General features: G+C 44.9%; 1 protein-coding gene across 3 annotated transcripts in view; it reads right to left on the bottom strand.

Moving 5' to 3' along the window:
• Positions 1 to 21,654, bottom strand: part of UNC13B (unc-13 homolog B) — a 220,811-nt gene that overhangs the window by 5,108 nt on the left and 194,049 nt on the right. For all 3 annotated transcript variants that reach the window (XM_060100767.1, XM_060100768.1, XM_060100769.1), the window contains 19 exons: positions 21,407 to 21,576; positions 20,839 to 20,954; positions 20,331 to 20,494; positions 17,833 to 17,983; positions 16,119 to 16,187; positions 14,617 to 14,706; positions 14,146 to 14,274; positions 8,592 to 8,719; positions 7,864 to 7,949; positions 3,472 to 3,598; positions 3,242 to 3,338; positions 2,869 to 3,012; positions 2,469 to 2,546; positions 1,921 to 1,998; positions 1,591 to 1,679; positions 1,199 to 1,351; positions 952 to 1,075; positions 786 to 842; positions 523 to 603 (listed from right to left, as the gene is read on the bottom strand). In XM_060100767.1, coding sequence (XP_059956750.1) covers positions 523 to 603; positions 786 to 842; positions 952 to 1,075; positions 1,199 to 1,351; positions 1,591 to 1,679; positions 1,921 to 1,998; positions 2,469 to 2,546; positions 2,869 to 3,012; positions 3,242 to 3,338; positions 3,472 to 3,598; positions 7,864 to 7,949; positions 8,592 to 8,719; positions 14,146 to 14,274; positions 14,617 to 14,706; positions 16,119 to 16,187; positions 17,833 to 17,983; positions 20,331 to 20,494; positions 20,839 to 20,954; positions 21,407 to 21,576 — 2,131 coding nt within the window. The remainder of the gene's footprint in view (positions 1 to 522; positions 604 to 785; positions 843 to 951; positions 1,076 to 1,198; positions 1,352 to 1,590; positions 1,680 to 1,920; positions 1,999 to 2,468; positions 2,547 to 2,868; positions 3,013 to 3,241; positions 3,339 to 3,471; positions 3,599 to 7,863; positions 7,950 to 8,591; positions 8,720 to 14,145; positions 14,275 to 14,616; positions 14,707 to 16,118; positions 16,188 to 17,832; positions 17,984 to 20,330; positions 20,495 to 20,838; positions 20,955 to 21,406; positions 21,577 to 21,654) is intronic.

Here is a 21,654-nt window from a genome sequence, read left to right as displayed (position 1 = left end):
CCCACACGTACCTGCCTTATTTATCACTTTACCAGGTTATAAGTATCTTGATGCTAGGAACCATATCTGATTCTCTCTGCATCCTTCATAGTGTATCGTGCCCAGAACACATGTTGCCTGGTTGAATAAATGAATGTGTAATAGGAAAAAAAATCCTTCGAAAACCCAAATGATTTTAAACATAAGAGAAGAGGTCAGCCAGATGTCGGGTATTAGGATCTGGAAGATTAATTCCCAGTGGAAAATATTCATGAATGACAATGAGGTACAAGGTGAACTAAACTGTCCGCAGAACCCAAGAATAATGTTCTAGGTCTGTGGCGATTCACCTGAGACCAAACAGGAGGTACCTTTTTGGTTGGTCCCCAGCAGGAATATGGAATAGCAGAGAAAGATATGGACACAAAAATCACTCTCTTCTGGATGTGGGGTGGCAAGAGCCCAAGGGACACCTAATCTGGCAGAATGGAATGCCAGGACCAAGTGGTAGTAAGATTGTCTGGAGGAGGGGGAGGTCTCCACCTTGATGGTGTCCAGGGCGAGGTCAAGGACAGCACACTGCTTTGGAGTGAGACTCCGGGTTTCCTCTCGCGCCATGTGGTCCTAGAACCCCAGAGAAAGCAACAGCATCAGGACAGCTTATGGCTGTCATCAAAGTCTTTCCCCCACCTGTCAGCCACAGCTACATGTTCCTCTCCTTCCCCTCTGCTTCAGTCTTCAAAGCTCAAATTTCCTTCCTTCCAGGCAACCCCCAGCCTCAGAAGGACCCCACACATCCAGAGTACCTTGAGTTTGGAAAGGTGGCTCAGCTCCTTGGCAGCAGTGAAGATCAACTGGGTGCCCTGGGCGAGAGCGAATCAGTCAAAAGCAGAGAACTCCAAACTAAATCAGGAAGCATGGAGCAGGTTTAGGGAGACACAGCAGGACGAAGTGGAAGGGAGATGTCCTTACCGTCTGGTCAGTAAGTGGGGGCAGGACAATCATCCTCTCCATTGTATTCATTACCACCCGCCAGAGCTCCTTCAGTACCCGCTTCAGGACCGTCTTCTCACACACAGTGGCAAAAAGTGTGAGGCTGCAGGACCAGGCAACAGGGAAGGGTGGGGTGAGTGCTTGAGAGTCTCCCCTCCCTGAGAGGCTCCTCTGTCTACTTCTGCCCTGTTTGTCCCTACAGGACAGTCCTCAGTGCTGTACTCACTTGCCATCCAGGAAGTCCATGAGGGGCCGGAGCACACTATCTGCATCTTGAGTCACTGAGGCCCGGGCGCTGGGGGATGCATTCCCTGGGCCCCGCACCTGGCCCAGGATGTCGGCCATTTGTTGAACACACTCATCAATCCGCACCTGGAAACTACACATGTGCCCACAGTGCAGCCCTCCCTGCCCCAAATGCACACTGTCCCTAAAGCAGCACCAGCTATTTGGTCCCACTCCAGCATACTCATGGTGTAGCCCCAACAGGGACAGCCAGCAGGAAGAGGGGGAGGATCCACATATGTGCAGCTGGATGGATGAGTGTTGGGCAGGGGATCTGGGATTGGCCAGGCACCACACCTGGCTCTGAGGGCCGTGTGTTCTGGGGCCACCGACCTGTTTCCAAACACCATGCTGAGCTCATCCAGAACCGTATTCAGTTTCACCTGCAGCTCCTTCAGACTGTCTGCAGCTTCAGGGTCCAACTGTATCCACAGGAGGCAGGCTTGGCTAAGCTGGTTCTCTCATGCTTTCCTCCCTTCCTGCACCCCCACTCCTCCCTCCTAGGGCCTCTACCCCAATGCCTACTCAAATCTCTCAGCTCAAACCACTCCAGACCCCAAGCTAAACTCCCAGTCTATACCCAGTCAGGAGAGGGTGGAGTTCTGTGGCCAGGGAGCTCAGGAACAAAGGGAAAGTGCAGCAACCCCAAACCTTAAGACTTACCTCCTTGCCTCCCATGGCCTCAAACATTTTCTCCAGCTGGACCCTCAGTTGCTGCATGTTGTTCATCAGGATGCAAGGCTTTGGGGACAGAGGGAGGTGTTGAGTTTGGCTCCATTCAGCACAGAACTCATCAGTCTAGAGTCCCTCCCTCTCTCACATTACTCCAAAAGCCACAGGGAATTTACAACACATATTACATGTGTCTCTCCCTAAGCACTGAGATCTGGAACCAATGCAGACAGCTCTCCTTGAATGAAGACTAGTAGCAAATGTTTCTGCTTTTAAGCTGGGTGGTGGGCCCCAGGTGTTCATGGGATTACCCTTTATAACTCTCTGAATGTATTAAAAAGAAAGAAAGAAAGACTAAGCAAAGGCCTAGCTCAGTAGAGAATAAACTACCAAATAGAGGCACAGAGGAACTCCTCATCAGGTTCTTATTATTTTGTGGCATAATCTCAAGCATAGCCCTGCTGGGAATCACAAGTCAGGAGAATCACTCCACCCTTAGCTCTCAGGAGAGCTTCAAAAGCAAAAAGCCTAACCCTCACCATTTTCTCCTTTGTGCAATAAGCTGGGAAGTTCTTTGATAAGATGTCTGCATATTCCATCAGCACCTTCCCGATGGTCTGAGAAAAGAGGAGAAAAGGAAAGGAGAGGGAACACTTAGCTCTACCCACAAGGGTCTTACCTGAGGTTGCACTTCTCATCCCAGAACAGTAACAACAGGTATGCAAAGGGGAATGTCAAAGTAAGGGACCAATCTCCCTCTCAACCCCAGAACAGCACTGAAACAAACCCACCTGTCTGCCCCAGACCCAAGTAAAGGAGAATGGGGTAACTCCAGGCTTAACCCAAAGGCCATCACAAAGAGGGGTTGAGCTCCGGCCTGTGGCTAGGCTGTGAGTGTGATGGAGGTAAGAGGGGAGGGGTAGGGAAGGTCATGGTCACCTTAGCAAATCTCCTCATGTAGTGGGCAAGGATGCTGGGGTCTGGGCATTCCAACTTGCGGATGATCTCAAAGCTCTGATTGAGCTGTGTGAAGACGTCCACCACAGAGCAGGAAAAGAGTGCGTGTTCTGATGTCTGCTGGAACTAAGGAAGGCCACACACAGGGTCATCTTCAGCTGCTACCTTTTCCCAAGTCTGTAAGGTTCTAAAGAGCTCTCTTCCCAGCAGGGGTGGCTCAGCGGCCCTCGACAGCCCTCCTTATGGACTCCACAAGGCAGGGACAGCCATCCTGGTTGAGCACAGGAACTTCTGCTGATAGCTAATTGCTGGGAGACCTGGCCTGACCCCTGTGAACCCCAAGCCCCCGACTTACCCCATCCTTCTTATCTCGTTCCAAGGCCCCACGTAGAAATTCCAGGGACACATCCTCATTCTCATCCAGCCACTGTAGGACAAACTGCTCAAACCACCTGCAGCCAGGCAGGAAAATTGGGGGTTGGAGCTAGTGGTTGGCATATACCATGTACCTGACTATAAGGATACTGGCCTTGTCCAACCCCTAAGCGCCCCTCTTCCCTCTGCAGCCCCCACATGATGACTCACGCTGGGTACTCAGGCACCTGCCCCTGGAGGGCAGGCAGATCCCGCATGTATTCATTGTGGAGCCACTTCACCTTGAAGTGCAGGTTCATGTAGTCAGCACTCTTACACAGCCGGTCTTTCTCATGCTCTAGTGGTGGGGAGGAAAGCTGGGTCAGGTCCTGGCAGTAGAGGCCATGGTTCCTGAGCTTTCCCAAGGCAGCAGATCTAGTCAGGTGGCTCTATCAAATGTCTGAGAACAAGGCTGACTCCTAAGCACCTCCTCACAGCCATCTCCCTCTAACAGTGGGTACTCTGCTAAAAGCCTGGCCCAAATCTTTCTTTAGAGACTAAGCCAGACACCCAGATAAGGCCCACAGTCTTCCTGTGCTGGCTTTTGGAAGTGCAAGTGAGGTACTGGCCTCTGGTGAAGAAGAGGAGAAAAGGATGTAGGTGCTAAGGCTGATTAGTGGGGAAATTGCCCAGGACTGGAGAGACATAACGGTCTTCCAGGGCTTTTCTAATCCTAGTACCTGAGCCATTTCCTCAGATGGATTTAAATGAGATGAGCAGTCATATATAACATAAATGGGTCACTGACAACCACACAGACACAGGGAGAACCAAAATGGGCCTGAGCTGACAGAACGAGCAGTTGAGCAGCCATGGTGTAACAGAATCTTGAAGTAAACTGAAGGGTCCCAGAGCAGAGCTGGGACACTGAAAAATGAACTCTCAAAGAAGTATGCAAATAAGTCAGTTTGGAAACACAGCCAGATGAAAGGGCCATCCTGCTACAGAAAATGGGATGCTTATGGACTTGAAAGGTTATATAGCTGAATCTGCAGAGCCTTCTGGGAAATCTAGGATAAAGATCACCCACAGCTTGCCCAGAGAGTCTAGCACTGGCCACACCCACAGGCTTTCTTCATATACCCCCTTTAGAGATGAAGCATTGGTTTGAACAATAAAAGCCAACTGTGTGCTTACATATAACAATGGTGAAAGCAAGCAAACTGGGGAGAGTACTGAGCAACAGGAAGGGAAGATCATTGTCCTTGGGAACTCTACTGCTCAACTCAGAGTTGCCATGGGTGATGCTCCTCCATGTCAAGGCAAAACAGCCAGTCTGGGGCAGTTGGCCCTTGTGAATTAGTACAGCAGACACTCAAGGAGGAAATGGGAGCCCGGGATTCAGCCTCAAAAGGCTCCCTTGTTCCAGGAGTTTCATCTCCTGGCATTGTAGGCAGCACCATCTCAACCCAAAGTTGCATTTGCAGTCTCTTCTATGAAGCAGTGAGCAAGAGAAGAGGAAACAGGAGTAAGACTAGAGGTAAAGGGACAACAGCCAAAAGTTCTTACCACCCAGAAAGAGGACTTTTCGTATACGAATGACAGTGGATGCTTGTGACAGAGCAGAGACACCAATGAGCAATAAAGTGAAAAAATCAGGGACATCAGAGAGACTCTCTCAGGGCTTGCCCCTTCTCTCCCGCCCTGCTGTCCTTAAACCAGGCCAACAACCTAGAAACGGAAAAAGGTACCACCAGGAGGGCCCTTCCTCCTTCCTGTTCAACAACCCACTGGAAGTGAAGTAGTGCTGCTCCATCACTTCAGAGCTCCCTAACTGCTTTCTTCTAGGGACCTTCAAGTTACTGTATTTACAGAGAATTCTCACTTTCTCTGTCAATCCATCGTCTGTACTCTGGTCCAAAACCTCAATTTCTAATTAACTTCTGTGGTACTAAAACTAAGAGGATGATTGCTGAAACACTGGGCACACTTTAAACTATTCTAACAATAGTTAGACTCCCATGGAGTCATGCTCCAGTAGCCGCTTGAGGTTGCTGACGGTGGGGTGTGGTGATCAGGGCGTGGTTAACCTGTCAAAAGGGGCAGAAGGGTATCTAAACCTTCTCCTGCCCGTGACTGCCACAATCCTCCCTCCATTCATCTTTCATCCTTGGAGAGTTCTTTCAACCTCATGATTTCAACTTTCCAGCTTGCTGATATCTCCCCGGTTCTGGTAATGTCTATACAAGGATTTGACGGAACATCTCACTTTGCCTGGGTTTAACTCCAGTCACCACCTTTTGCCATTTTAACATCTCCAGCTGAAGCTGGAGTATACACACTAATCTTACCCTCTTGTTCAATGCTGAGCATCATCCTCAAGTCTTCCTTCTTCCTCTTTATTCACATCCAATTAACTCACCAATTGCTGTTGATTTCATCTCCAAAACTTCTCTGGAATTTATCCATTTCTTTCTAGTTACACTTTTACCTGTCTAGGTCTCATTACCACCTCCGCTAACCTGGATTACTACCATAGTCTCCAAACTGGTCTTTCCTCCTCCAACCTATTCTCCATACTGTAGCCAGAGTGAGTGGCCTTTCTATATTAAAAATCTAGTTATGTTAATCCCTTTCTTAACATGGGATTGTTGTTCAATGCCTCTCAACTGCCTCAGGGTAGAGTCCAAAATCCTAAACACGGCTTAAAACCTCCTGTATGATCTAGCTCTGTCCTACTTCTCTATCTTCACCTTTCACTCCTCTCTTCCCCTACACTCTAAAGTGCTAGTCACACTGAACTACTGCTTCCAGTTCCCCAAGCATGCCAGCTCTGTCTAGACCCCAGGTCTCTGAACATACTGTATCCTCTGCCTAAAATGCCTGTCTCTCCCTTCCCTGTTACTAATGCCCTCCCTCCCCACCAGCTAAGTTTTATCATCCTTCAGGTGTCAGTTTGTACATCACCTCCTCCAGAAAGCCTTCCCAGGTGCTCCTCCCAGGTCCAGGTTACATGGGTCTCCTCTCAGCAACCTATGCTTATTCCTTTGGTAGCACTTAACAACTTTGAATTGTAACTGCCAGTTTATAGGTCTGTTGTCTTGACTGATCTGGGAGCTTCTCAAGGGCTGGGGCTATGCCTCATTCATCTCAACTAGCACAGTGCATGGCACAAAGAACATACTCAGTACGCTTGGTGAATGGGGTGGGGATTTACTGCAAAGGGGCATGAAGAAACTTTCTGTTTATATTTTAATTGGGACAGTAGTTACACAGGTGTACTTATTTGTCAAAACTCATCAAATTGTACTCTTAAAGTGTTTTTATTTTATTGTATGTATATTACACCTCAATAAAGTTGACTTTAAAAATACTGGGTGAATGATAGCATTTTCACAATTGGAGTCAACACTATCGTTTTATTAAACAGGTCTCCCTTTCTCTTGCCCTCCACCATTCTGACAATCACTAAGCCCTGTCACAACTTCCTGCCAATGTCTATCAAATCGCATTCTTCCTCTAATTCCTCTGCTCTAATCCCAGCCCCATCCCCTCAGCCCTAAATGATTACATTATCTGCACTCTGCTTCCAGTCTCTCCCTGTTCCATCTGCCCCCATTTTCCATTGAGGTAAAATCTTATAAAAATACTACTTTGTTAACATTGCATCTCTGCTCATCAGCCTTTAATAAATGCCAGGCAGTATGCTAAGTATGTCACATATATCTCAGTTACTTCATTAGCTCAGTGAAATAGATGAAATAGATGCTATCATCACTCCCATTTTACAGATGAGAAAATGGGAGGTCACAAAATTTAAGTAGCTCAGTCTAAGAACACACTGTTGAGTAGGTGGTTAAACAGAGATTTGAAACCAAGTCAACATTAGTTCTTTCTCTTGAAGCAGTTCAAACCTTTTGTGTTTGTTTTAAACATATATATGTTTATTTATATATATGTTTTAACATATATAAACAGACAGGAAATGCAGCTAAATAAGTGAGCACAGATGGGTATAAATGGGAAGGTCTGATACAGGTAGGGAGTGATATCTTTGTGGACCAAAGTGGGAAATGAATAAAAGAATAAGCTGAATGAACAAGATGAGTAATAAATGGTCTGTGACCCTGTTCTATAGGAGAAGTGAGGGTAGAAGCATCTTTCTGGCTTTGTCACACCAATCCAGAACAACTTTCAAGGAAAGTCAGGCCAGGCAGTCTACAGCATGAGAAAATAATCCTTACCTATCTATGTATTTAAGGTTCTGAGATTCTGTACAACTGTAAAGATAAGTTTCATAAGACCATTCTCTAGTGAGCAGGTCACTTGAGAACACCCAGCATGGGAAGGGTTGATCTCTGGGCTGGGAAAGTTTTAAATAGGTACTTGCTCTAAAGCTGGAAGGAGGAACCTACATCCACACAGCAATTTCCATTATTCCTTCGGCTGAAGCTTTGCCCACCCAGCACCTCCTGAGGCCTATCACCCACCATGCCTAAAATCACTCTAGTTTCTCACTGTATTATTCACCCAGAACTTGTAGTTGTCTGGGAGAAGAAAGGGACAGCAAACAAGGTGCTTGGACTAGGGGTCTGCAGCCCACTGCCCTGGGCACACCCTTACCCTCCAGTGCATATTTCATGTCTTGGGCAAAGAGTTGCCACATCACTTCTGCGCTGACTTTTCCCACATTCAACTCCTGAGGAAACCTGGATGACGGAAGAAGCCACAGTCAGAGAACATGGCAAGAGCCATTTGATTTGATTGATTCCAAGGCTAACATGCCTAGTTCTTGGAGGTCAGATCGAAGAGAGGAGAAGCCTAGGAAACAGGGCTACTAGGCTCAAACTGCAGAAAAGGGACCCAGGGGCCAGTGGTAGGACAAGTAGGGGCAGAGGATCCCCTCAGGCAAGGTGGCTCTAGGGGAGATGATGCCTAGAAGGCAGGGAATTGTGGCCAAGAGGAGAAGTGTTGAGGTTGGAAGACAGGCCCAGGCTAAATAAGCAGGAGGAGAAAGGGCAAGGAGGTGGGTATAAGAAGGCCCACTTTATTCATAGCAGACAGACACATACACACATGCTCTCTGGATCCCCTGGGACTCCTATGGCAGCCATTCCCAGAGGTCTCTCACTCGAGGGAGGCTGGCTCAGTCTGGGCAGGGCCCCCCATTATGTTTCCACACCTGTCTCCAGAAACAGTTACCCAGACAGATACAAGGGACAGAGGGACAGATGGACGAACAGGAGGAAGAGGTGGCACTGCAAACACATAGAGATAGGAAAGAAAGAGGCTGTTAGACAGATGGACAAACCAACCACCAAACAGATAGGGCCAAGTGAGGTGATACTTACTGGTTCAGAACGAGTGTGTAGGAATTCTTATCTTCCTCTATGATTGACACAACAAGCGTGATGAGTTTGGGCCAGAAATCCAGGTTCTTAATGCTGGGCCCTTGTTCCTCTGGAGGTAGCTCCTGATTCTTGTTCCCAAGGAGATGGTGATAGACAGTGAGAGTCAGAGTAGAATATGGAGAGTCTTCCTCTCTCTCTTCTCCACTCCATGCCCCTTCCTTGAGAATCAGGGACCCTTCCTCTCCTACAGCCTGTCTTCCACAAGACCACACATGTTCTATCAGAGGGGTGACCACTGAGAGGTCCTTGGACATGAAGAGTCTGTCCTTGAGAACTTCTCTCCCCAGCCCCAAACTTGTTCTGACAAGTTTGGTCAGGCATAAAGATGCCTGTGCCTCTTCCTCCTTTTCCCAGTACCTATGGATATAGTGACTTCTTGGCTGAAGTACGCAGCCCCTCCAGTCTAAGTAGGTCTAGTTCCATGTGACGCCCACTGGCAGTCCTTCTCTTCTAGTGATGGCCCTCCTCTAATATCACCCCCTGCCCCACCACACACATGTACATCTCAACTCTGAAAAGCTCCTTCAAGTTCTGCAGGAGCTACGTAACAGACCTAGCATGCAGGTTGGCCCAGCCTTCAGTGAAGCAAAACTTCCCTTAACTCCCCTGAATGTTATTAGGGGGAAGAATTGCATCTAGAAAGTTATTTGCTTAGCTGGAAAAGAAAAGACCATGGAGAGCCAAGAATACTCAATGGGGAAAGGATAGTCTCTTCAATAAATGGTAATGGGAAAACTGGATATTCACAGGGAAAAGAATGAAATTGGACCCCTATCTCAAACCACCCACAAAAGTTAACTCAAAATGGATTAAGGACTTAAATGTAAGACCTGAGACCATAAAACTCCTAGAAAAAAACACAGGTTAAAAGTTCATTGATATTGGTCTTGGCAATGATTTTTTTGGATATGACAGCAAAAGCAAAAATCAGTAAGTGGGACTACATCAAAATAAAAGGTTTCTACACAGCAAAAGAAACAATCAACAAAATAAAAAGACAACCTACAGAATGGTGGAAAATATTTGTAAATCATGTATCTGATAAGGGGTTAATTTCCAAAATATTAATACATAAGGAACTCATACAACTCAATAGCAAAAAAAAATCTGATTAAGAAATGGGCAGAGGACTTAGACATTTATCCAAATGAAATATACAAATGCCCAGCTATATGGAGAGATGTTCAACATCACCAATCATCAGGGAAATGCAAATCAATACCCCAATGAGATATCACACCTGTTAGAATAGCTATTATCAAAAAGAGAAGAGAGGGACTTCTCTGGTGGCACAGTGGTTAAGAATCCTCCTGCCAATGCAGGGGACATGGATTGGAGCCCTGGTCCAGGAAGATCCCACATGCCATGGAGCAACTAAGTCCGTGTGCCACAACTACTGAGCCTGCACTCCAGAGCTCGTGAGCCACAACTACTGATCCCTCATGCCACAACTGCTGAAGCCTGCGCGCCTAGAGCCCATGCTCCACAACAAGAGAAGCCGCTGCAGTGAGAAGCCCACGCACCACAACGAAGAGCAGCCCCTGCTCGCTGCAACTAGAGAAAGCCCGCGTGCAGCAATGAAGACCCAACGCAGCCAAAGATAAATAAATAAATAAGTAAATAAATAAATTTATTTTTTAAAAAAAGAAGAGATAAATGCTGGCGAGGATGTAGAGAAAAGGGATCCCTGGTGCACTGTTGGTGAGAATATAAGTTGGTATAGCTACTACCAAGAACGCTATGGAGGTTCCTCAAAAAATTAAAAATATCACTACCATATGATCCAGCAATCCCACATCTAGTATATATCCAAAGGAAATGAAACCACTATCCTGAAGAGACGCCTGTACTCCCATGTTCATTGCTGCATTATTCACAATAGCCAAGACATGTAAATGACCTAAGTGTTCGTTGATAGAGGAATGGGTAAAGAAAATGTGGCACATAGATACAGTGAAATATTATTCAGTCATAAAAAAGAAGGAAATCCCACCATTTGTGACAACATGGATGAACCTGAAGGGCATTATACTAAGTGAAATAAGTCAGACAGCAAAAGACATATACTGTATGATCGCACTTATATGTGGAATCTGAAAACATCAGACTCATAGAAACAGAGAGGAGAAGGTTGTTGCCAGAGGCTGAGGGGGTGGAGGAAATGGGGAGATGTTGGTTAAAGGGTACAAATTTTCAATTACAAGATGAATTAAGTTCCAGGAATCACAGGTACAGCATGATGACTATAGATAACAATATATACTGTACTGTATACTTGAAAGATGCTATGAGAATAAAGTTTTAATGTTCTTACCATAACAGAAACAAAATGGTATTTATGTGAGTGAAGGATGTGTTAACTAACCTTATTGTGGTAGTCGTTTCACAATATACACGTGTATCAAATCAACACATTGTATGCCTTAAACTCACACAATATTATATGACAATTATATCTCAATAAAGCTGGGAAAAAAGAAAGAAAAGGCCTTGGTTGGGAAGAAACAAAGGAATACAATGGTGGATGGCAAATCCCAGGCAGGACAAGTAAAGGTCACCACTGACAGACTGGAATGGACATTATTTCCCACTGAGATAAGAGCAAAATTGGAATTGCCCAGGAGCACAGGAATAGGGCTTTTATGTAGGATGCCATATATCATCACAAATCTCCACAGTCTTTAATAAACCTGCATTACCAGGAAATTACTAGAAACCAGGACAGAATCCACATTTGGTTGATTCTGCCTCCTTAATATCACTGAAATACATCTTTTCCTTTTACTTTTTCTGCCAATATTCTGGCTCAGGCTCTTATCATTCAAGGATCTCCTAACTGGTCTTTGATCGTCAATCCAATCCTTCTACGACTCAGTTGTCAGTGATCTTTCTGGAAGGAATCTCATAGTGTTACTCGTCCACCCTTCAAAAAAGGTCCAGCTCCATAGCTTGAAATAAAGGTCCTCCCGAATACAACCTCTCTCTCAACCTCATACCTAACCACTCCCTTCTGTTGCAGCCATCACCACATCACTACCACCAATTATTTGGTGCTTACTGTATGCCAGGGACACTGCTAAGAACTCTGCATGAATTATCTCATTTAATCCTCATAACAACTCCATTGGGTAGAAATTATTATCACCTTCATTTTACAGATGAGGAGACTGAAGGACAGTGAGGTTCCATGACTTGACCAAGGTCATGTAGCTATAAACAGCAGAACCAAGATTTGACCCCAGACAGCTGAACTCTAAAGCCTGACACTGTAACTAGCATAATTAAATTGCTTATACTCCTTCGAATTAATAAACTCATTTACAATTCTGTGCTTCCAAACATTCCGTTTCCTCTATATGGTATCCTCCTCCCCACCAGCCCCTTTCTTTAGCTAATTCATACTCATTGCTCATTTATGTTGAGCTCTACCTTTTCTGAGAAGTATTCCCTGACACCCCTGGTCTGGTTAGATGCCTCTCTCTGGGCTCCCAGAGCACCCTCTGTGAACCTCTCATATAGATGTAACAGACAACTACAACTACAATAAAATATAGTAACAATAAAATAACAAAAACCAATAAATGTAGTAATTTGCCCCCCACCTCCACGAAACAATGAGCTCCCCCAAAGCAGAAATGTGTCTTAATCATCTTTACATCCCTAGTGCTCGACCTGTTAAAAGAATGGATAGATGAATGAGCCAATGACTGAAGGTCAGTAGAGGGAAATAAAAGATACCAAGGGTTTACTTCAGTACAAATAATGAATAATGAGAAAATGAGAGTGAGAGAAAGTAAAAAACAGTTAGCAAAATACAAAGGCTAAAGAAAGTCCCTGAATGGTTTGTAAGGCCTCTTTCAAAGTCTAGGTTCATCTTATGCTAAGGAATAGAGACCAAATATTCAGACAGACTGCTGCATACTTGAAAGATAAAAGCTGAGAACAGTGTCTTTCCCCAACCAGAGAGAATCCACAGATGGATGACAGAGCCTCGAGTGTGGCAAGCTTAACAAAGACCCCAGGAAAACCTCCCATGGACTTCAGAACCAGTGGGAGGATTTACAGACCTTAAAAGGAGAAAGTTGTGGGACTTGCCTGGTGACGCAGTGGTTAAGAATCCACCTGCCAATGCAGAGGACACAGGTTCGAGCCCTGGTCTGGGAAGATCCCACATGCCACGGAGCAACAAAGCCCGTGCGCCACAACTACTGAGCCTGTGCTCTAGAGCCCGTGAGCCACAACTACTGAGCCCGTGAGCCACAACTACTGAGCCCGTGCCTGCATGCCTAGAGCCCATGCTCCGTAACAAGAGAAGCCACCACAGTGAGAAGCCCGCACACCACAATGAAGACCCAACGCAGCCAAAAATAAATAAAGGAGGAAGTTGTAAAGATAGTACCTGCACAAAAAGCAAATTTGACAATGCAAGGGGGGGAGTATGAATAAGATTTTAGTCTTTACTAAGGTGCTCCTGGGAAGAATTACAAATTGGATGTCTTCACCAAAGGGTAAATGTCCCAGAGATTTAGGTTGTCCTCCCATCATTTGCTATCCAAATCCTACTGCCTTTCAAGGTCTATCTCAAATACGCTTGTTTTATGTAGCTTTTCCCAATCTCATCAAGAGTGACTTCTTCCTCCTTCAATTTTATCTCTCTTTCAAGTCCCTTCTAACAGACTTTGGTTGGAGTTTTACATATGCTTATGTGACTGTGAACTAACTGAAGGAGCACTATGCTTCCTCAGAGCTGGCCTAGAACAAACATTCAACACATATTTGTTGGACTGAAGGGAATCTACTCTGCAAATGTGTGCTCAGCAAGACATTGCTAAAATAGCAACTGTAACTGAGTAATTAGACCCAGAAGGAAGTCCTGGCTTTGAAATAAGAAAAAAAAGGATACCACTGGAAGGATTTAGAAAAACATACAAAGTCACCAGGTACTGAGTTAGGATGCCAGCCTAAACCAGATGAAGTAGCTCAGCCTCCCAGAAGGACAGGGTTAGCCTTGATAGTCAGCTAATGAGTGTCTCAGAAGACCATGCAGTGCAGCGAAAAGTGGTCAGAGGGAAAAGTTAAACATCCACGAGCCAGTAGCTTAGATCTCAGGGGAAGGGAGCCTGGAACATAGAGGGGTTCACATGAGTCAGAATAAAATTAACCTCGGGGGAAATCAAAGACTCTGGGAAGGACTAAGAATTCACCTACTCACCCCCTGAACTGTGCTCAAATGTAGGTCACTTTTCTTCAATACCAAAGTAAAACTTATTGTTGCCACTTCTGTTCAACTCAGTTATGTCACATCTTGTCCAGTGGTTCCTGTCCATCCACAAACGTCTCACATGGTCTAGATGGTCCCCACTCCACAATTCACTCACTCTCTAGAACATCAAGGACTTTATCCTGAGCTCCCTTCCACCATGACCACAGCAAAGGGAAGCTGAGGCTCTAAGAACAACTGACAGTTGGCCCCACCTGATCCCGAACCTCTTACCAGCTGGTACTGGCGGCTGTACAAGTCATGGCAGTTGTTGAAGATATACTCATATGTTGAATTCAAACAGGCCTTCACACAATCCTTTACCACCTGGCTGGCTCTTGGAGGGCTCTGCAGTTCTTGCACCTGCCAATTAATAAAAAACAATATGGGACCAGGGTCCTGCTCACCCGAGTGGTTTCTCCTCCTAGAACTGCCCCCAAATTATTCCAGACTCCTTCATCCCTCTGTAGGTCCCTGGACCTTGCCCTGGGATGAAATTGTCAGGACAGCTGATGGGGAGAACTGCCTAGCTCATCCTCCTTGACCCATGGTCTTCTTAGAAGTAACTCAGGAACAGATACATGGAAATGTGGGCTTAAAGGTGATAAATCCTATAGCCTTAGACTATGCCCAGTGATTCTTATTCTCCATGTCCCTGTGGCCAGGTCCCCAGCCTAGCACTGCCCAGCCCAGTTCATCTCTTACCTTCATTCTGAAGAAAGTAATGCTGGTCAGCAAATCCACTGTGGACTTTAAGTCCTGAAGTCGCTCAGGGCTCCCAGCAGGGAAATTATTCTATTGCAAATCAAGCAAATGTATGAAAGGAACAGAAGAATATGAAAGCCTTCCCTGCCAAAAGCAATGAAATCAGAAGCTTCCCTAAGTGCTACCCACTGAGATCTTCCCTAGTTGAGAGGAACAAAAAAGCTGTAAGACTACAGGTCTCCCTCTCTTTTCCACAGACACAGGCCCTTGCCAAAAGCAGGGGTTAATAATCCCCAGCCCAGAAAGCAACACATCCTACCCCCAACCCTACTTCCCATGCAACGTGTGAGCATTTGCACAAATGAACACACACACACACACACACACACAGAAACACACACACATTTTTCTTGGGTGAAGATTCTTACACCCAAACAGTGAGTTCTTCAAAAGTTACAATCTAACTGTATATCCTGGAATATAAGTGGAGCCATGCTACAGACCAGACTGGGATCCAAGACATGTACTTTCTGTATAGTGGATCCCAGTTACTCCACCATTCTGGAGCCAGCAGATGGCAAAGCTCTGAGCAGAACTGCTTTTGGAGTGAGTTCCTTAGGATCTTTCCACATGCCTCACTTCATTCTCTTTGGCAGGAGTTTTAGGAGGAAGCTGCCAAAGAAAGCTTAAGGATGATGCTGTGCCACTCTCCATTTTAAGGGTTGTTTTTTTAAACCTTCAAATGGCTACTTATATGTCAAATACAAGATATACAGTCAACTCTCCATTATTCGTGCAAATGGAGGGCACTGAAAGTGCAGATAATTAAAATCTCACTTCTTGTTGACTTTGAGATTGTTTTTACACTTACTTTTTAATGTGGATATATTGCCTGTTCTGGAAATTCACAACACTTTAAAGCAAGTAATGAAGTCATTCTAAGAAGGCCTAACTTAGGAAGAATGGAAAAACTGCCCATTTCCCTGTCCTGTCCTAGGCACCCACCCTCCTACTACATCTTATTTCCCCCCTCCATTCTAGAAATGGACATGACATCTGCTACAAATTACTTGTCCAAGCCAAGATACTCTCTCTCCCCTTAGCCAGATTCTCACACCTCTCCTGGAAAATGAGGAGAATATGGAAAGATGCAATAAGGAAATATAATTATCTAATTTTTAAAGGGGCCTTTCTGTAAGAGATTATCCTTAGGAGACTCCTTGATGAATATGTCATCAGAGAGGTTTGGTAGAGTGACATGAGTGGGGTTAGAAAGCCAACTATCTATAAAAAGCAGCCACACCTGCTACTATTTACACACTGCACGGTCCTTGGAGTTTGAAGAACCACAGGTGTCAGTGACGTTGGCCATATATGTGGATGTGATGACAAAGACCAATTTTCTTTGCCTTCGATCTTTATAGTCATGATTGGTCCACAGTCTCTCTAGACTGACCTTGATATTACCCTTTGTCCCACCCCAGAGCCATGTCTTCACTCACCCTGTATGTAGAGAGGTCAATCCTCAGTGAGTTGTGCAGTTGGTCCAGTAGTTTTACAAATCTCTCTTTCTGAGGGTGATAAACAAATAATGAGGAACAGAAATAATCTATTTCCAAGCTCTCTAGACTGTAGCAAAAAGAGAACCATCTCTGGGTGAGAGGGAGACACTGAGCTGGGGACATACCCTGTCCCATATTTGCCCATGAGGAGAACAACAAACCATGCAAAAGAGAAATGGGATAGGTCTTTCCTGTTCCATCTCTTAGCACTTAAACTGGGGAATCTTCTCACACTGGCAAGAGGAAAGCAAGTCTCTGGGAGGGGAAACAGCTTTCTATACAAATCAAGAGGAGATGACCAGTGCATCTCCATCCCTTTGGGACTCTAACTCATCTTAGTCAGATAAAAGGAAACTCTAAACACATTCTCCAACTTGTTCCTGTGTCTGTGGTGTCCTAACTTATCTCGGAATAGCTCTTAACAGTTAAACAGACACAGCCTAGCAGTGACGATGGGAGAAATAGTGATGCATCTGGAGGTGATCAGGGAGACACAAGGGAATTTCTCTTTAAACCACATTCCATATCATTTCCCTTAGTTTATACTTTTTAAATGTTAAAATAAATAACAAATACTATTTAATAGCTTTTTTTTTTTTTTTTGCGGTACGCGGGCCTCTCACTGTTGTGGCCTCTCCTGTGGCGGAGCACAGGCTCCGGACACGCAGGCTCAGCGGCCACGGCTCACAGGCCCAGCCGCTCCGCGGCATGTGGGATCTTCCTGGACCGGGGCACAAACTGCGTCGCCTGCATCGGCAGGCAGACTCTCCACCACTGTGCCACCAGGGAAGCCCCTAATAGCTTATTTTCATAGAAAAGGTATAATTAAACGTGGAATCATGTTCCTGTAAGCTGTTGGTGCAGCACTCCTAGAACTCACATATTGATAATATTATATATAGCATTAGATATTAGTTAAGTCAATATATAATGTGGAGAGACAGAATGGAACAGATATTTGACTGGCTTAATCAATGATACTAATTCATCTACAGAAAGACTATCAACAACATCAAAACAGTGGTCAGTACCAAGAAAAAGGGCTCAGAGATCCAGTAGATTTGGGAGTATCAGTAATTTTATCCCTAAAGAGGTAATATTTGTGGTGGGTCTGATATATACCATCCAGTTTACACTGAACTTATGTCAGGTGACATTATGAGCAATGATTCAACTTCACAAGTACCTTAACAACAGGAAAGGGCATACCCTGGATCAGGAAAACTGTCCAGACACTAGAAAAGGGACAGGCTCAGGTATGCAACTGGTATTCTTGCTTAGACATCAGTCTCACATGAACTTAAGTGGTATGAATCTGTCAGAGAGAGACTGAATAATATTAAGAAGGTTCCTTTGTGAACCTGTAGGACTGAGGAACATGGTGACTCAACCAAGCTGTTAGCCCAGAGAGGTTCTCCCTGAGCCCAGGTAGTGCCCCACCCCACAAACCACTGTGGTGCTATTCCACCTTTTCTCACAGACATGGGTCTGAGAAGAGTCTACTAGTATAGTCTAACTACCCATAAGGAAATAAGTTCATTATCCAGGTGGCAACTATCTGAATTTTAGGCATATCAGCTCTGCAGTACTGACTAAAAAATCAAACTTTGTTAACTGATAACAATCAGGTTACATGTTTTTATGTCACACTCACCCCAAAGTTGGAGGCTGCAAAACGATCAGATGCAGAGACATTGGTGGAGGCGGTTGTGTGGGCATAGTAGGCATTGATGTTGGCCAGTAAGGTGCTCATCACTGCTGGCACACCAGGACACATGTACTTGGATGACAAACATGCAAAGTGCCTGAAAAACAGCACCTTCAGCCTCAAAGACTCTTCAGGGTTTGCAGCAAAGGTCAAGTAATCAAAAGATCTCACTCATGCGTATGAAGCTTCCGATCACCTTGGCATACAAGGATTTTCATAATTTACTCACTCAAATATATATCAATGAACGTGTACTATGTGCCAGGCCTGGCACTAAGGGCCAGAATCCAAAGAGGTGACATTCTGGCAGAGAAAGCAAGTGTTAGAAAGTAAGTCAATAACCCAAGGCAGGCTATGCAAAAATTCTGTGGACACACACAGGAAGATCACCTAAATTAGAATGGCTGGGGGCTAGAAGGGATTAGAAAAAGGCTTCCCAAAGAAGAGATGGTTGAAACAAGTCTTAAAGGATTAGTAAGAATCAATCAAATGGAGAAGTGTGCAGGCAAAGGGAAACTGCATTGCAAAAACAAGTATACTCATGGAGAGAGCCATTCATTTGGGAAACCTCACTCATGGCTACTGTTCAGGTGTTTGATAGAGGAATACTACGAAATGTGAGAGGAGAAGTAGACAGAGAACAGATAATAAAGGAGTTTATCCTAGATGCTATAGTAAGTTTTTAAACAAAGGCATACTGTGATCAGATTAGTCTTTCAGAAAGGTCACTTTGAAGGTAAAAATTAGAAATGAAAACTTGGAAAGAGATAAGACTAAGAGAGAAAGACCAATTGAAGAGTTACTGCAATCACTCAGAAAAGAAGCAATGAAGCACTAAATGGAACAGAGAAATGGTTAAGGGCACAGACCCTAGAGCCAGACTTTGGGTTTGAGTCTCAGCTCCAGTGCTCAGTGACCTTGGATAAATTACTTAAACTTCTTCATGCTTCAGTCTTTTTATCTATAAAATGGGAATAATAATGATATGGGGATTAAATGAGTTAACATTCATAAATTACTTAGACCAGTGCCTGGCACATAAGGAAATGGTACATAGGAGTTGTTGTTGTTGCTGATATTATTATTATCATTATTACTGAGCTATAGCAATACTGATGGATTAAAAACATTTTTAGGAGGTAGAATCTAGAGGTTTTAGAGACTGATTGAATGGTGGTAGTATGAAAGAAATGTTTAGGCTGACTCCTAAATTTCTGTTTGGATAACTGTGTAATAAATTGTTCCATTTACTAAAATAGGGAATATAGGAAGAACAGATTTGGTGGAGATAATGTTGATTTGGATTTTGGTCATGTTGAGTTTGCAATGCCTATGAGAATAGCCAGGAAGCAAATGAAAATGGATCTGAAACTCAGGAAAAGATCTGGTCTGGAGAAAGAGATCTGGGAGTCCTAAGCTCAGAAGTAGTGACTGAGGTCATAGGCTTGAATGAGCTCATCCAGGGAGAGTGAACAGAGTTAGAATGGCAGAGGGCCCATTCTCCAACCTCAATCCTCAACATGTTTCTTCCATCTAAACTAAACTTCTTGTAATTCTTTGAATAGTCTATGCTCTGTTGCATCTTAGCATCCCTGCACATGCCCTACCAGAAATACCCTTCCTCCTTTTCTGTATTTCAAGTGTCAACTCTTCAACAGCTTTCTTCATAGCCCTCCCCTAAAATTTAGGTGCTCTCATAATACACTGTGATTACTTCTACTATAGCACTTATTATATTATATTGTAATTGTGTGTTTACTGGTCTGTCTCTCCTGCTAGACTGAGTTCCCCAAGCACAGAGACCCCATCTTATTCATCATTGTGTTCTCAGCATGTGGCACAACGTATGACACATAGAGGAACTAAGTAAAAGTTTGTAGAATAAATGAAGCACAGCCAGGGCACTAGCTACCCTCTGCTTACCTAGTGCTGCTTCCTGTGCAGCTTCCTAGTGCTGCTTCTAATGGCAGCCTCTCCAATACACAGACTACACCTCTTCTCATAGTAGGTGGGAATTTCTTTTATAGGAGTCTTGGTCAACTGCAGACACAGCTGCTTTCCCTACAGTTCAGTGCTCTTTCCAACTCCCAGGCCAGTTTATGAAAGCTTGTCTGTCACACACATATACTTGAGCACACATACGCTGTCTGCTCAGGCCTGTGATGTTTGGGCAAGTCTGTCCTTGCATACCCTCCCATGCCCTTTTCTCTTCCTACCTGTGAACTCCGGGGTAGACAAATACCTTCTCCCTGAGTTACTGATAAACACACTCCTATTATACATATACTCTCTTTGCACAGATCCACCCTACCCAGCTCAGAGAGGAAAGCAATGAATCACCGCATACTACCCCACTGAAGACCTGTCCACTCTGTCAGTGTACCTCCATTGTTAGCTACTCCAAAGGTTAGTAGCCATTTCCTAGAGCCCCAGGGGAGCCTTACGTCATAGCCTGATATATGGACTCGATGCCATAGCGCATGGCAAATTCATCCACAATTTCTTGGGCAGTCTCATCAAAGTACACCTTCCATGCATCGTCTCCTCGAGCCTCAGGGATGTGGACTCCTCCACTGCCCTGAATGTCTGTGAGGTAATGGAAGAGGTTCTGTAGAAGACAGAGTAAAATATATATTGATATTAAAGAGTTAAATATATGTTGGAGAAAAAAAAATACCTGCTGGTAAAGACCAGGAGAATGTGAATAGGTTCCATAGAAATTCTGTCCTTCAAGTCATTGCTCAGTAACTCCTGTGGCCCCGTAGGCTGTTCTCACATTAGTGAAAGAGAACTGAGGCTGGGACTGTTATGTGGGCTGTCCAGGGTAGCACAGTGAGCCAAGAATAAAATAAAAATAGGCTCCAGATCTTCAACCATTAGCAATCCTACTTATTGTCAAAGGCCCCTCCCAACACGGCTTTCTGGCATCCCATCTACCAAGAGCTGGCTCACCTCATGGAGACACGTATACTGCACATGATACGGGGCTACCTTCTCCTCCCCCTTGATCTCCACATTGATTTGTAGTCGGATAGCCCCTGAGACGGCTGATTTGTCTGTCCTCTTCTCTAGGAAGGAAAGAAGACTGGAGATTGACACCAATGCAACTGCAGACAGCATAGACAGCCCCCAACCTGGCTTAACCCAAGGGAAAGGAGGCACTGACCCAAGTGTTCACCTAATAGGTGAACCCATTCCAGGGACGATATAGTCCACAAATACCCCAGAACTGGCTGGGTGGGAGAAAAGAAGTGCCCAAGGGACTAAAGGCATTAGGGCTGAGTATGAACATAAAAAGGCCTTCTGAAATCTGGAAAATGTCCAGCCAGAGTGAGTTCCAGACGCCCCCACTCCTCTGTCCCCCATCTCTATGCACAGTCGGTTCTCTGCAGGGAAGGCAAGGCTCTGTATAGAGGTATGCTTTGGGGACTGAGTGGTGGTTTTGGTAGATAGGAGTTTCCCCAGGTTCCCCATTCATGCTCTCCCTTCCCAGAAACTTTCTCTGGTCCTGCTTCCTCACCCAAGTTGTACCAGACGTCCATCTCGCCACTCAGTGTTCGAACCTCAATGATGGTTTGGCCAAGGAAATCATCAGACTCTCGCTTTAGCCGCTGCTTTACTCTTGACTTGATGTCATCATCCTCATCCCACACACGTACCTTAATGCGGTCAGAAGAGTTGTGGCACTCACTGTGAAAGAATTAGGAAGGCTCTGTTACGAAGAGACCCAGGAGCCCCTACTCTTATTACTTCCGATTCCCTCCCAAA

This window comes from Mesoplodon densirostris, chromosome 6, assembly GCF_025265405.1.
Source record: "Mesoplodon densirostris isolate mMesDen1 chromosome 6, mMesDen1 primary haplotype, whole genome shotgun sequence".
Lineage (NCBI taxonomy): Eukaryota > Metazoa > Chordata > Mammalia > Artiodactyla > Ziphiidae > Mesoplodon > Mesoplodon densirostris.
This window is presented reverse-complemented; position numbering and strand designations above follow the sequence as displayed.